This window comes from Leptinotarsa decemlineata, unplaced genomic scaffold, assembly GCF_025532065.1.
Source record: "Leptinotarsa decemlineata unplaced genomic scaffold, Ldec_3_MD MMD2_tig00000008_RagTag_RagTag, whole genome shotgun sequence".
Classification (NCBI taxonomy): Eukaryota; Metazoa; Arthropoda; class Insecta; order Coleoptera; family Chrysomelidae; genus Leptinotarsa; species Leptinotarsa decemlineata.
This window is the reverse complement of record NW_027412537.1, coordinates 11,556,150-11,569,702: the sequence shown is the minus strand read 5'-3', so window position 1 is coordinate 11,569,702 and position 13,553 is coordinate 11,556,150. Positions and strand designations below refer to the sequence as shown.

The window sequence follows — 13,553 nt, the reverse complement described above, 5'->3', positions numbered from 1 at the left end:
ACTTCACCATTCATAAAAATATATATATTTTATTTCATCATCCAACACACACTTGTGGTGAACCACTCATCATTGCCTTAATATATTAACATCGCCAAATGGTGCCAAACCTATTATTTTTTCGAAACCATATATCCTCTTAATGATTAAAGCCATTATTCCCATACGCGTCCTTTTCTGCTTATGTTTGTTTTGACACAGTTGGCAGAAGTGGAAAAACATTTCGCAGCAGTTTACGTCACTTTTGTAACTAATCATTCTCGAAATGTTCTGGCAGAGGATGTGGCGAAATACGAAGATGACGGAGAGAAATCATCTCCGGAGACGGAAAAAGTGATAATGAATATACAGAGTGGAAAGAAAGAAGAAGAAATCTATTGTCTAGTGTAGTGGTTGTATTATTATACAACTTTGAGTGGTATAAAAATACATTTCGAACGTTAAATATGTGATATGAATATCAGGTAATGGTTGGCAGATGCCAACTTTTGTATATTTGAGTGAATCATCTTATGATCATTCATAGTTCTTCCACACACCCATATCAACACTAAGTAGCACATTCAAAAAACACTTCTACACTAAACAGTTTTACAAAAACACTACACGTGTTTTTCTATACAATAACTATTGTAAAGCTATTGTATAGCCCTATACAATATATCTTGCATACAATAGCTATCGTGTACAGATATTGTATACAATAGCACTACATAATAGCCATTCAATATCTATTGTATATCTACACACGTGTAGATATACAATAGATATTGATATACAATGTATACAATATTGTTGAGTTTTACTATTTAGTTTCACAATAACGCAAAAGATGAATGCGTTTCACATAGCACTATGGACGTGTTGAATGGCACTATACAATAGCTGTTGTATACAAATCTCTACAAAAAATCTCTAAAGCGATTTCAGATCAGATGTAGAACATGTTTAATTTTTATAGACTTCGGCTTCCTGGTCTTCATCCAATTCTGCATCTTCGTTGGCAGTTGCTTCTTGGTACTGTTGGTATTCAGACACCAAGTCTTTTATGTTGCCTGCCTCGGTGAATTCTATCTCGTCCATACCTTCCCCGGTGTACCAATACAAGAGAGCCTTACGTCTGAACATAGCTGTGAACTGTTCGGAGATACGTTTGAACAACTCTTGGATGGCAGTGGAGTTGCCGATGATGGTGGCGGACATTTTCAGACCTCTGGGAGGGATGTCAAACAGCAGTCTCCACGTTGTTGTGGATCCATCATCTACTTACTTCATGGACATCCTTCCTCTGAACACGGCGGCAACTGTGAGGTACTTTTCGTGCCTTGGATCGCAGGCAGCCGTCATGTTCTTGTCGTCGAACATTTGCTGGGTCAGTTCAGGAATAGTGAGAGCTCTGTATTGTTGGCTACCACGGGATTTTAGTGTGGGAAATGCAGGCATGAAGAAGTCGGGATAAGGGAAGGGAACTATATTAACAGCTAGTTTACGGAGATCAGCATTCAGCTGACCAGGGAACCTAAGACAGGTGGTGACTCCGGACATGGTAAGGGATACCAAGTGGTTTGAATCTCCGTAGGTAGAGGTGGTCAATTTCAGAGACCTGAAGCAGATGTCATAGAGAGTCTCGTTATCAATACAGTAAGTTTATTTTGTGTTTTCTTCAAGTTGATGTACGGATAAGGTATATACGGTTCTACAACAGTGTCTGATGCTTTTGGTGAGAGTACGACGTAGTACGTGTTCATTATACTATCGGATTATTCCTCTCGGATCTTTGAGATCAGGATGGTACTCATTCCGGATCCGGTACCACCTCCAAGGGAGTGTGTGAGCTGGAATTCTTGTAGACAGTCGCAAAATTGCTTCTTTCCTCACAACATCTAGAACTGAGTTTACTGATTCAGCTCCTTCGGTGTAGTGACCTTTAGCCCAGTTGTTTCATTGATAGCATATAAATAAACAATCGACTTCGAGTGACCGCTAACATACAGTTTCACAAAACATGAAAAAATAAATTAAGTGTTTTACGTACTTTTGTTTGTTTCTCGTAGCTTCTTCATCATATATTTTTGGGTAATTAGTAATGATAAATAGTAATGTTGACTTGTAATTTTGATATGTTATTTTGATGAGGTTTATCACGAACTTCATTTTCGTTCTGGACCAGTTTCTTTCACAATATAGAATCAGTTTCGAAAAATTTGTGTCACCCGATATCTCGCGTCTTATATAAACTTCCATTATGTGATGTGATGAGCATTCTGAGATTCTTTTTGCAGCGTTCTCGTTATAACGCCGTTGAAGGAATTATTTTCGTGATAAATCGTTCTCTTCGCTGCGTCCAGCACTTTTTATTATTAAATCTCGGGAATTGTATTTCTATTTACAATTTTGTATTCTCAACTAGAAAATTACACCCGGCGTCAGCTGGAGCAATTTTCTAATTCAGTAATTTGCAGTGTACAGACCGCCTGTGGAGGGCAGGAAAAAGTTTGGATTGTTGATGAAAAATTGAACAATCCAACGGAGAACGAGGATTTTTTTTGAATGGATGTTTGAATGTAATATTTGTGTGGACATTTTGATTTGTGTGACAGATATAAATAAGTTGTCTTCATTCTGTCGAGAATGTTGGGGAGATTTTTTTACTATTTCGTTTAGTCTTTCATTATAATATAGTCACTATATTGCATAATACTAATATACACAGACTATAGCGTATTAGTATTTCATGTCATACTAATTCATTATTATCTTTTCATTAGTTACTTTCAAATTACATGAAAGTGTTGCGGGTTGCGATAGAGGGTTCAATAGACCCACTCTAGACCTAACATAATATGGAAGTGAACATTTTAAAATCCACTTTATGAAATGAAGATGAAATAGCATTTCACGATCAAGTAATTCATAACATCGAAAGGATTACAAAAAATGAAATCAAAGTATCTGTTATTCGAATATTCTATTAGTGTATGAATCAAACCTCGCAACACACGCCATACAAAACAAATATAACTTTCCCCCACCAGAGAACATTAAACTCATAAAACAAGTCAATATGGGACACCGCATGGACATTTGGGAAAACTAAAATATCCATAAATTTAACAGTCAAAAATCACTTATCGAGGAACAAGTACAAATCAAAACACAACAAGACCTAACATTCAATATACTAAACAAAACAATATACACTCCAAGAAACAATGAACCTAGAGAAGATTTAACACAAAGAATAGTACCTGATGTAATCCAAATACAGACAAATTTACCTAAAGCAACAGAAGTACCTGTATTGAGGCGTTCGGACCGTATAAAAAGACACACAACAGGATAACACTTTCAGATAGAATAGTGCCTAGAGGATAACAGCACGACCAGCTGTCGAAAGCGGATCAAATACCCGGAAAAACCAGTTCAGCATATTCCTATTCGTGAGAACTTTAGATTTCATATATATATATATATATATATATATATATATATATATATATACAAATATAAAAGTTATTGAGTGTCTTGATATATAAACAGAAGTTATAAACTTTCATGAGTGCTTTGTCCGATATTAACTTCTGTTTATATATATATATATATATATATATATATATATACTACTATATATATATATATATATATATATATATATATATATATATATATATATATATATAGAGAGTAGTAGTTTTTCGGGGATTGGGTCTGATCAGAATAAATATTTACTCTTTTTAGCTGCCCGAGCTTTCGCTAGTGTTTATTAGCTTCATCGAGGGCTGTAATATAAAAAGCCAGACTCCTGGGAGCAATGGAAGACCCGCCGGAGCCGATTCAGGATATCCTAGAGGAACTCCCACTGAGGATCAGATAGCGGACAGCGGATAGCAGCGTCCTGGAAAAATCTGAAATACGAAGAGTTTCACCCTCCCGCAGCCCCGGCCAAAAAAACCGTACCCAAAAAGTACAACCACGACCTCTGCAATGGACCCGAACCACCATACGGATCAACGGAAAAACTATATTAATAAGCGTCACACAAAAACAACACAGACTCCAACACACAACAAAACACACACACACATACAACACACTTACCCTGAAGAAGCATTAGCCTATAGCAGGGCCCCACACAAACATACCCAACAAATGTAATGTTATTATCAAACAAATTGGAATAAACGATTTTCATTCATTTTTAAAAGTAATTTTCATTTTACGCTTGAGGAAGCTATTGTTTAGCAAAATACGTGTCGCGGTTTTTGTAAAACCTTTTATAGTGGAAGTTACACAATAAACAGTAACAATTAGTTTCAATCCAGTCATTAGCAACCCATTTCAATTGAAAATGCTACAATGCTACTATTGCACTGTATAGTAGTATAACTCATTCATTATCATTTGAAACGACTTTGTTTCTCTACAACAAACGTTGTAAGTACTACACAAAGGAGCATGATAATATCCTTTCATAATGTACAATAGTAATCATTAAAAAGGCAATTAAATGCTGAATTTCAATTATACGAAGCCTTGATGACGCGAGCTTTATTCTTTTCCTAGAAAAGAAAACGGAAGTAAATAGCCGAGGCCATTTCGCTAGAACCAGAAGTTAGCGTACAAACATGTCTCCCAAAAGGATACAAAGGCAATCTAGCGGAGAAAAGCTGTCATGAGATATTATACGTGCTACGGACGTTTACATTAGGAATACAGCAAAAAGTCGATTCGTTTCTCGAAAAGACCACAAAAGATGACAAACGAAGTAAATTCGTGGACATTATCGTAACCTTTCATGAAGGGTTTCAATTCAATTTAATTGATTCATTAGTCTTCAGGAGCATAAAGTTCATTGACAAGACATAAAACTATACTGAAATCTTTTCTTATTCGTCAGTGGGCTATGCTTGAAGACTGACAGTAAACAAATCTAAAGAAATGAAATTTGAACGTTCAAGCCAGTCTCAAATATACCTACACAGTAGGTTGAATGAACTGACATCTATCAGAAAACAACTACTCCCCTGGCCAATACCACGAAGGGCGTTGGATCATATCCGTTAGTGCAAGAAACATTACAGAAAATTTCCTGCATATGCAATGGGCAATGTTCCTCCTGACGAAAATCAAGTACTTTTCATGAAAGAGCTCCAAAACAACGCATTTTAAACTTATCATTTCAACCTTTTCCTTTAAAAAATTATTTAAATAATTTAAAAAAAAGAATGAAATAATGCATTCAACATTTAAAGGGATTAGTTTCTATTTCACCATTTGGCAACATCGGTTATAGCTAATAAAGGACAATGAATCTGTTACCTGTATGAGACAAACAAAGATGACATATTTCAGAGGCGTGCTGTTCTGTTTGCTCATGTTCCGAGTTCCGAGACATTCTGTGACATATGACATTTTGTGCATCTATCATATCTTCCTCTATATAAATAAATAACAAAACAACTGTTGTTTATATAGCTTGTGGAGGTGGTACTGAACTATAATTTATATTTTGCCTTAATTGTTGATTTATAAGGATAATTTTTCTTTTTTAAAGTAGAATATCTAGGTACGTATAAATTTTAGGCGCTGTTGCCAATATGTGAATTAGAAACAAATCCCCTTTAAAAATCAATACCCAAAATTTGAAATATCAATTTGAATACAGCGAAGTGAATTTGAAAAACTCATGAATTGAACTCAACTTTATTTTGTTCAAACTTGCATTTGCTGTTATAACCGAAATTGAGGAACATTCCCCATTGACAATATAATTGAAAGAGTCGACCTCCAATTTTGGAACGGGCACACTTGCAGACCGGTTTCGGGCTAATGAGCCCGATTCATTTCATTAGATACTTAAATATACTGAACTTCAATAAAATCTGCCAAATAATCAAAATACATCTATGTATGTCAAAATAACAATTGATAACGGCCATCTAGTTGAAGCTCCATCTGTCAAATTTGAGATGTCATTTTTTCAGTCTGGTTTGGCTGAATCACAATGGACGGATATAGCAGTCAACAACAAAATGGGTGTTCTGTCCGGGCAACTTTCCGCGCGTCTCGTCCTATCGAGAGGACTATTCACAATGTGGTGGATGAATTTGAGTTCACTGGTTCAGTAAACGATCGACCAAGACGTGTACGTTGACGAAAAGAAAGATTTGCCGAAAACACCGCCATCTGTGAGAGTGTTCAAGAGAACCCAAGGCAGTCGTTTCGCTTCGCTCACAAGAGTTCGACCTTTCGCAGACTACAATTTGGCCAATTTTGCGTTGTTATATGTGCCTGCATCCGTTCAAAACTGAACTGGCCCAGGAACTGAAGATAAACGACTATAGACAACGACGTGTTGTGAATGGGCTCTGGAGCAGTTGGCAACTGAACTTCATTTTCATTAAAAGTCATCTTCAGCAATGGAGCCCAGTTTTGAATATGTGTGCGTGAACAAACAAAATTGTCGAATATGGGACGATATCAATCCACATGGGATCCAAGAGCGTTCAAGGCATCCCAATAAAGTCACTATTCGGTATGGATTTTGGGCTATCGGCGTAATCGGTCCATATTTCTTCGAAAACGACTTTTGCCAGGCCATCACTGTGGCGAGTACTATAGATCGATGGATACCAACTTCTTGTGGCCGGAATTGGACGATTTGGAAACCAACGACATGTGGTTTCAACAGGACGACGCTACGTGCCACACAGCTCATGCCACATTTGATATTCTGCACATAGAATTGATGTGAACTGGCCACCGAGATCATTCGATTTGACCCCGTTAGACTTTTTCTTGTGAGATTTTCTTAAGTCGCAGATGTATGAGAATAAGCCACAAATCACAGCGGTCTTCAGGGTCAACATAACTCATGCCATCGTTTAAATTTAGCCTGATTTATACGCCATAGTCATGGAAAATTGAAAGTTTTGGATACGCTGCACCCCGAGAAAATGTGGCGGACATTTTAGTGACGATATATATTTTTAATGTCACTTTTTGCTTGACATGTTCGCATAAAAGCAAAGAAAATGAAAAAATTAACAACACTGAAGTGTTATCTGTTCATTCAAATGTGAACACCCAAGAAATGTCATAATGACAGCCAACTGGAACTACGAATGAATCTCAAAGTTGCCTGCTTGCTTGCCAAATCGAAACTTTTCATGCATACGCTAGATGGCGCAGTGGTATCCACAAAATGCGTTCAGGTTCAACCAAGTGTCTCGGATTGTTTGGGATTTCTTGCTTCTACGAATTATTCCGAAACATTTTTGTATGTGAGAACAAACCCTCATTCAGATCGAAACAAACACTATCTAATCACTTGTCCCAAGTCAAGTTGGAGTCCAATTATGCACTTCGGAATTTAAATATGTTTATGGTTGGGATATCATCAACTGTGCTTTATTCATTTGATATATTTTTTTTCAAAGTGAACATTCACAGATACTAATTCAGAGACATTTGGTATTAGCTTGTTTATCTGATAGCAGACACAAAATTCATGACAGAAGGTTGCTCTGCATTATGACCAGATATAGTTATGTTGGTGTTATCCGGGAACATTGTTATATACCCTACTTCCATATAAAAAAAAATCATCAACATATATTAGTAACAGTAATGCCTCAAGAACTGTGCCTTGTGACACAATGAGATTCAGACTCTTTGCATTAGAGGTTGATATATAACATGCTTCCCTCATCCAAGTAAGTGTCAATTCATTCAAAATCCAATAGAAGAGATGTTCTCACCTACCTCATATAAGGTAGTTTGAAAATATTCATGTGTTTTCAACACTAGTGGAGTTCCTCTAAAGCCATAATTTATACCAAGACTTGAGTTGATAGGTGTGTTCAAAGGGACACGACTGTGTTGCTTTTCGAATATGAGTTTGGAACTAACAATTACATTAATTCTCCACTGAATCAACTCCAAAACAGTTGTTTGAGTCCGTTCTCTAACACGTATTTTTTAAATCTCTGGCGAATGAAGTGCTGAAAGTCAAACTTCCACAAGAACATATTTTCACTGAGGTAAAGTACATTCTCAACTCCAGACCAATGACCAATGATGTTTTTAAAGACTCTAATAATCAAGAGGCCTTGATAACGAACCATACCCCGATTGGACCCTCTCATGTGCAGATGGGGATTTGAAAATATCGATCTCCTTTCATAGTGGAGAGCTGCCCAGGAGATATTCCACCAAAGCAAAGATGGTCGAAATAATATTGGACACGTCTATTCAAAGTTTTTTCATCAGATCACTGCATTTCCGGCAGACGTCAACTTGCTTGATCAAATGCGCGCCAAGAAAATAATTGCAGTTCTGGTGTTTGGAAAAAGTGCCCCTTTGGCTTTATAGTTTTTTCATATGCATGTTATTATGGAATCTTTGGCGAAAAATTAGAGTTCTAATAGATCTTTACCACAAACAATTATTTGACGGTCAACATAGAAAAAACATAATCCCAGGTCAATTTTACAACTACGCTAAAATTTGAGAAAAGGCATGTCAAAGCGATTTTTCATTATTGCAACAGAATGAAAAATTTACTATGCATTTGAGCATCACTTCCAACTCAGAATCGTGAAGATATTTTATTCTTGAATCTTATTTTCAACATGACTTTTTTGCTGTTTCACTTCGACCCAGCATAAGCGCATCTAATACGGTCATAGAACATGCACCAACGTTTGAGGATATTCAACTGTGCAACGAATAACAATAATTTTCATCTGTTGCACACTACTTGATCGCTATGTATATATTTATGAAATATGAAATTTTTCAACATTTTCCTTCATCTCCTCTCAAATATTGAATTGAGTAAGTTGATTCCTCAGTCTCAGTTGAAACTTACATTTCCAAATTCTTCCTATAATCAAAAAATAATTTTCGTTCACAATATTCAATTTTCTTCGTGTAGTTTTCCGTCCCTTCAAAACTGCATGTGATACGCCTATGCAGGCAAACATGCGACACAACTATTACGCCACTATAGACTGTTTGCGTTAGCCTAACCTCACTTTCTTACAATATAGGTTAAGAGTAGATGTACTATTATTTGACAAAATAATTCGTCTCTGTATAGTGTTTGACTCGTTTATTAAATAAGAACAAAAATGGGTAAGTTTGATAAATATTCTGTATTGTAGTGGCTAGTGTATAGGTGTTTTGAATGAAAAACTAAACCGAAGAATAACACAGCAAATAGATATCAGTCAGTAATATTCATGTTTCGTTTTGTGTTGGACAGTGCCGTGCTGTTTTTAACGAACACAAAATGCTCAGTGAAGAATCTGTCTTATTTAGATTGATGCACAGATTACTAAATTAAATACGATAATCATTGCAACATACAGTCTGTGAAAATTATATGGAATTATTTCAATCTTTAGAATTCGTAGGAATATATGAACTGTTAACAAACACATACAGTGTAGAATTCTATTTCAAGTATTGTTCATCTTTATGAAACATTCTAAAACACGTCAATTTTTTATTTCAAAGTTCTACCGTTTACTTGTAGGTAATCTAAGACATCTTGGCCATGCCCTAAACTCAAATAAAACTGTCGACACAAACGCAAACAAACCGTTATATTTTCTTCAAGTTAGCTAATTCTTGTGGTTTAGTTTTGTATGCATACCCCGTAAAAGTCCAATGGCTAAGTATCAGGTGACCGTGCTGGGTTTTTGAAGGGTGTATTCAAATGATTCAAAGACATTTTTTCAAATATATGGAATTAGTTATTCTTTTGAACTGTTCTAAACATATCAATTTTTTTTTTCAAGATCAGAATTTCTGCATATCAACTATTAGATGAATAGGGTAGTTGTGTCTGAAAGGTATATTGATTTTTTATTTGGAAAGTTTCAGAATCTTTTATTACTCTAGAAATACTTCCTTTTCAGGGTCCAAAAATTTCGAATAATAATTTTGTCATCGTGTTGATCTCAGATCGATGTTCGTTTTCCGATGGCATTTCAGGTTAGCTTTCCAAATTTCTGCTACCGCAGTTGTCGGTTGATTGGTCAAACCACCAACACTGACATAAAATCTTGGCAAGTTGACTTGGGTGTCACACCAATAGGTGGTTCCACTTATGTTTCGCTTGCGTTTACGCAGCTTTTTTTATTAAGTACTTTCTTGGTTTTTTCTCATTTTGTCTTCAATCGAGGACCGCCTGCCCGGTACTGACGATGCCCAATAGGCTGAAACAGCTGTATACCGGTGGCTCTTAAATTGAAATCAATATGGGAATGATCAAAGAGTACTTATCTATAATATATATATATATATATATATATATATATATAACAACAACAACAACAACGAAGGTGTGGAAATATACCGGAAGCTTGACATATAACAAAGAGTTTTCTTTGTAACAACAGCCCAGCTATTGACTGCAACCTCACGAATTGAACCGATATATATATATATATATATATATATATATATATATATATATATATATATATTATAAATACAGTGTCACCATTAAAGTGGTGTCACTGTATATACCTGCAAAATACTGGTGCAAATGAACTTACACCAGTATTTTGCAGACTTTTCAACCTGTCTTACAAGAAAGGAGTTTTTTCTTCTTGTTGGAAGATTGCTTGCGTTCAGCCTATTCCCAAAAAGGGCAAGAAAAATATTCCAATTTACTATTGACCAGTCGCTTTACTATCAGTGATGTCAAAAATCATGGAGAAAACCGTAAACCTCCATATCCTTGAATATTTGGAAGCCTTTAACATCTTGAGCGATCATCAATATGGCTTTCGAAAACAAAGATCAACAGGCGATCTTCTATCGCATGTCACCCACATTTGGAATAATGCAATTGAGAAAGAAGGCTGAAATTATACAAAAGTTTTCTTTTGGGAAACTAAGATAATCTCTTTTCAGATCGAAATATCGGTGGTTGTTTTTGGAATATTTGCCTAAAACTAGGGTTGGTGAATTTCGGTTTTTGGTTCTAGCGCCTCCATTTCTGATATAAACAATTCGCAATGCGACGTTTCAGCTATGTATTATCTAAAGTAAAAATCTTCTGTATTTTTCATATCTTTGTAGAACTTTGTAGAACCAAGATATAAAAATAATTTTTGTAAGCGATAATTTCTATCGACAACCTGATCTCCTATTTGAAATATAGCGAGAGACAAATGTATTGTTGTCAGCAATGCAATGTATTGATTTCCTGGTATTTTCTAATGAATCATTAATGTACAATAGATAAAAAAGTAGCAACGTGGGTTCTGAGTCACACCAGCGGTGATGGTAAACATCGATGGCTACTTGCAAGGAGAATTCGCGAAAGGTAAAGACTTTCCGTGTCTCTTGATTGCATTACTGCAAAATTGAGTGAAATGTGGAAGACTATTGACTGTTATTCTCTGCTTCCAAAAGCCATATGGAAGACCGCTTGAGATGTTGAAGCATGGTTTGAGTTATCTATCAACCGCATACATATTCTATATATCCCATAGATTGCATGAATATTCGGATTCCTCTTGGTATAATTCCTAAATGTTTTCACTTTTTTGTTTATTACTTCAACCATTCTATTCATCAGTACCGACTATTCCTTTTTTTGTAGGATATGAAAAAACAAATAAAAACTTGAAGATCTCAAAAGCGGGCACGGAATCAATAGAAATATATAGCGTAACTGATCAAAAAGATAGCAGTGGAGATACCTTCAGCGTGGACTACTTATTCAACATAATTCTGGTGAAGGAACCATCTAGCCCAGATATAGACTTGAGAAATATTTCAGTATTACAACTATCCCATTGCGGCTTAACAGATCTGCCAAAATCGTGCTGTAACTTGAATTTGAGGAAACTGGATTTGTCCCATAATAGACTGAGTGAAGTTCCAATTTGCCTATATAGCGGCTTGAAACACTTAGAAATCCTTAACCTGAGTCATAACGTGATAAGTTCCTTTCACTTAGAGCCGGAATGCGTGGCAAGCATTAGGACTCTCAAATTGAATAATAATTGCTTTAACAGCCTTCCTAAATGGGTGCTGATGTTCCGATGCACAAATCTAGAAGAACTGAATTATAGTACCAACAAGGCTGATAATTACTCGTACCTCAAAAATAGTTATAACCTCAACATAATGAGACTGAAAAAACTCAAACTGAGAAACTGTCATCTGATTCAAGCAGACTATGCTTTCTTGAGATGCTTCAAACCACTGACATACTTGGATATCAGCAACAAGCATGATAAGTTCATCAACAAGTTGAATGAAGTTGATGAACTTTTCGTCAGACCCAAGTGGCGACACTTGCAGATTCTGAAGATGAATAATCTTTCACTGGCGTTTTTTCCAGAAGGCATTGCCTGGTTAGAGAACTTGACAGAGCTGCACATGAAGGATAACTGCATTTCATGGTTACCTGATGGAATAGAGTTCATGGTCAACTTGATTGTTTTAGATGTTTCAAACAACGATATGGTGGCCATTCCTGAGAAACTCACCAAGCTTGAAGGCTTGGAGGTTCTGAAAGCTTCGGATAATTACATAACAAGTGTGCCGGATTTCACATTCATGTCAGCGTTAAGAGTGTTAGACCTCTATGATAATTCGATAGAACTAATATCTTTCAACCCGGAAACAGTCATGGAAATAGACTTGGAGAATAACTATCTAAATACAGAGGACTTGCAGGACTGCGATTATGAAGCGAAAAGAGATAGAATGAGAATGGAGAGAATGTTTTTGTTTAATCGTTTGATTGGGCCTAAACTGGGATGTGAAAGTTTGAGTCCGAGTCGTACCTACACATCGAGTTTGAATTCGGAAGATGAATTGGACACCAGAATAGATGAGTTGGATACCAACATTTTATGCAGTAAATCAGTCGATGATGAAGAAGATTGGGATTTGCCTAGGAAAGAGATTGAAAGAAGTCCAGAGATAGATAGCGATGATCACGAATGGACAGGATCTGAAGATGGACATGTACGAAAACCGAAAGCTGTTACTGAAAAACTGTATATAGCCGATGAAGATTGGATGTTTGTTGATGTTGATACAGAAGAGTACTTATGATAATTGTTTTAATAATTCGAAAACATGAGTTATGTATTCAGTTATTTATTTAATACATTATTATTTTTATGATTTGAGCAATTTTTTTTGTAAATATTTTAGGATGCGACTGAGTTAAATAGGAAGAGGATTGAGAGAAAAAATGGTAACGAACAAGTAAAAAAAAAATAGTCCAGGAAGTAATTACTGAGATTTGATTTGTATTATAATTATTGTATTGCGTTTTAAGTTATTAAATTCATTTTTCTATAGGCTGGGAGAGATTGATGGTTTCAAAATATTATCTTTTTTGACACATTGAGTTTCAGTATGGATATGAGGTATAAAGTTGATTATTGCCTCATATAAAGATTACATTGAAGTAAGTATAAAGAAGGCGAAAGTTCCAAAGATGGAAAAAATCGAAAGTATCAATACTGAAATTCAGAAAAAGGATTATAATGTACTACTATATTCAAAGC

At 35.7% G+C, this 13,553-nt stretch overlaps 1 protein-coding gene and 1 pseudogene across 1 annotated transcript; one reads left to right on the top strand and one right to left on the bottom strand.

Annotated features, from left to right (window-relative positions):
* Positions 1-437: 437 nt before the first annotated feature.
* On the bottom strand, positions 438-1,964 carry LOC111513192 (tubulin beta chain-like; annotated as a pseudogene).
* Positions 1,965-8,997: 7,033 nt separating this feature from the next.
* On the top strand, positions 8,998-13,164 carry LOC111513193 (uncharacterized). Its single transcript, XM_023169358.2, has 2 exons — positions 8,998-9,138; positions 11,624-13,164. The coding sequence occupies exons 1-2, from the start codon at positions 9,135-9,137 to the stop codon at positions 13,090-13,092; spliced, it is 1,473 nt and encodes a 490-aa protein (XP_023025126.2). The 5' UTR covers positions 8,998-9,134; the 3' UTR covers positions 13,093-13,164.
* The last annotated feature ends 389 nt before the right edge of the window (positions 13,165-13,553 follow it).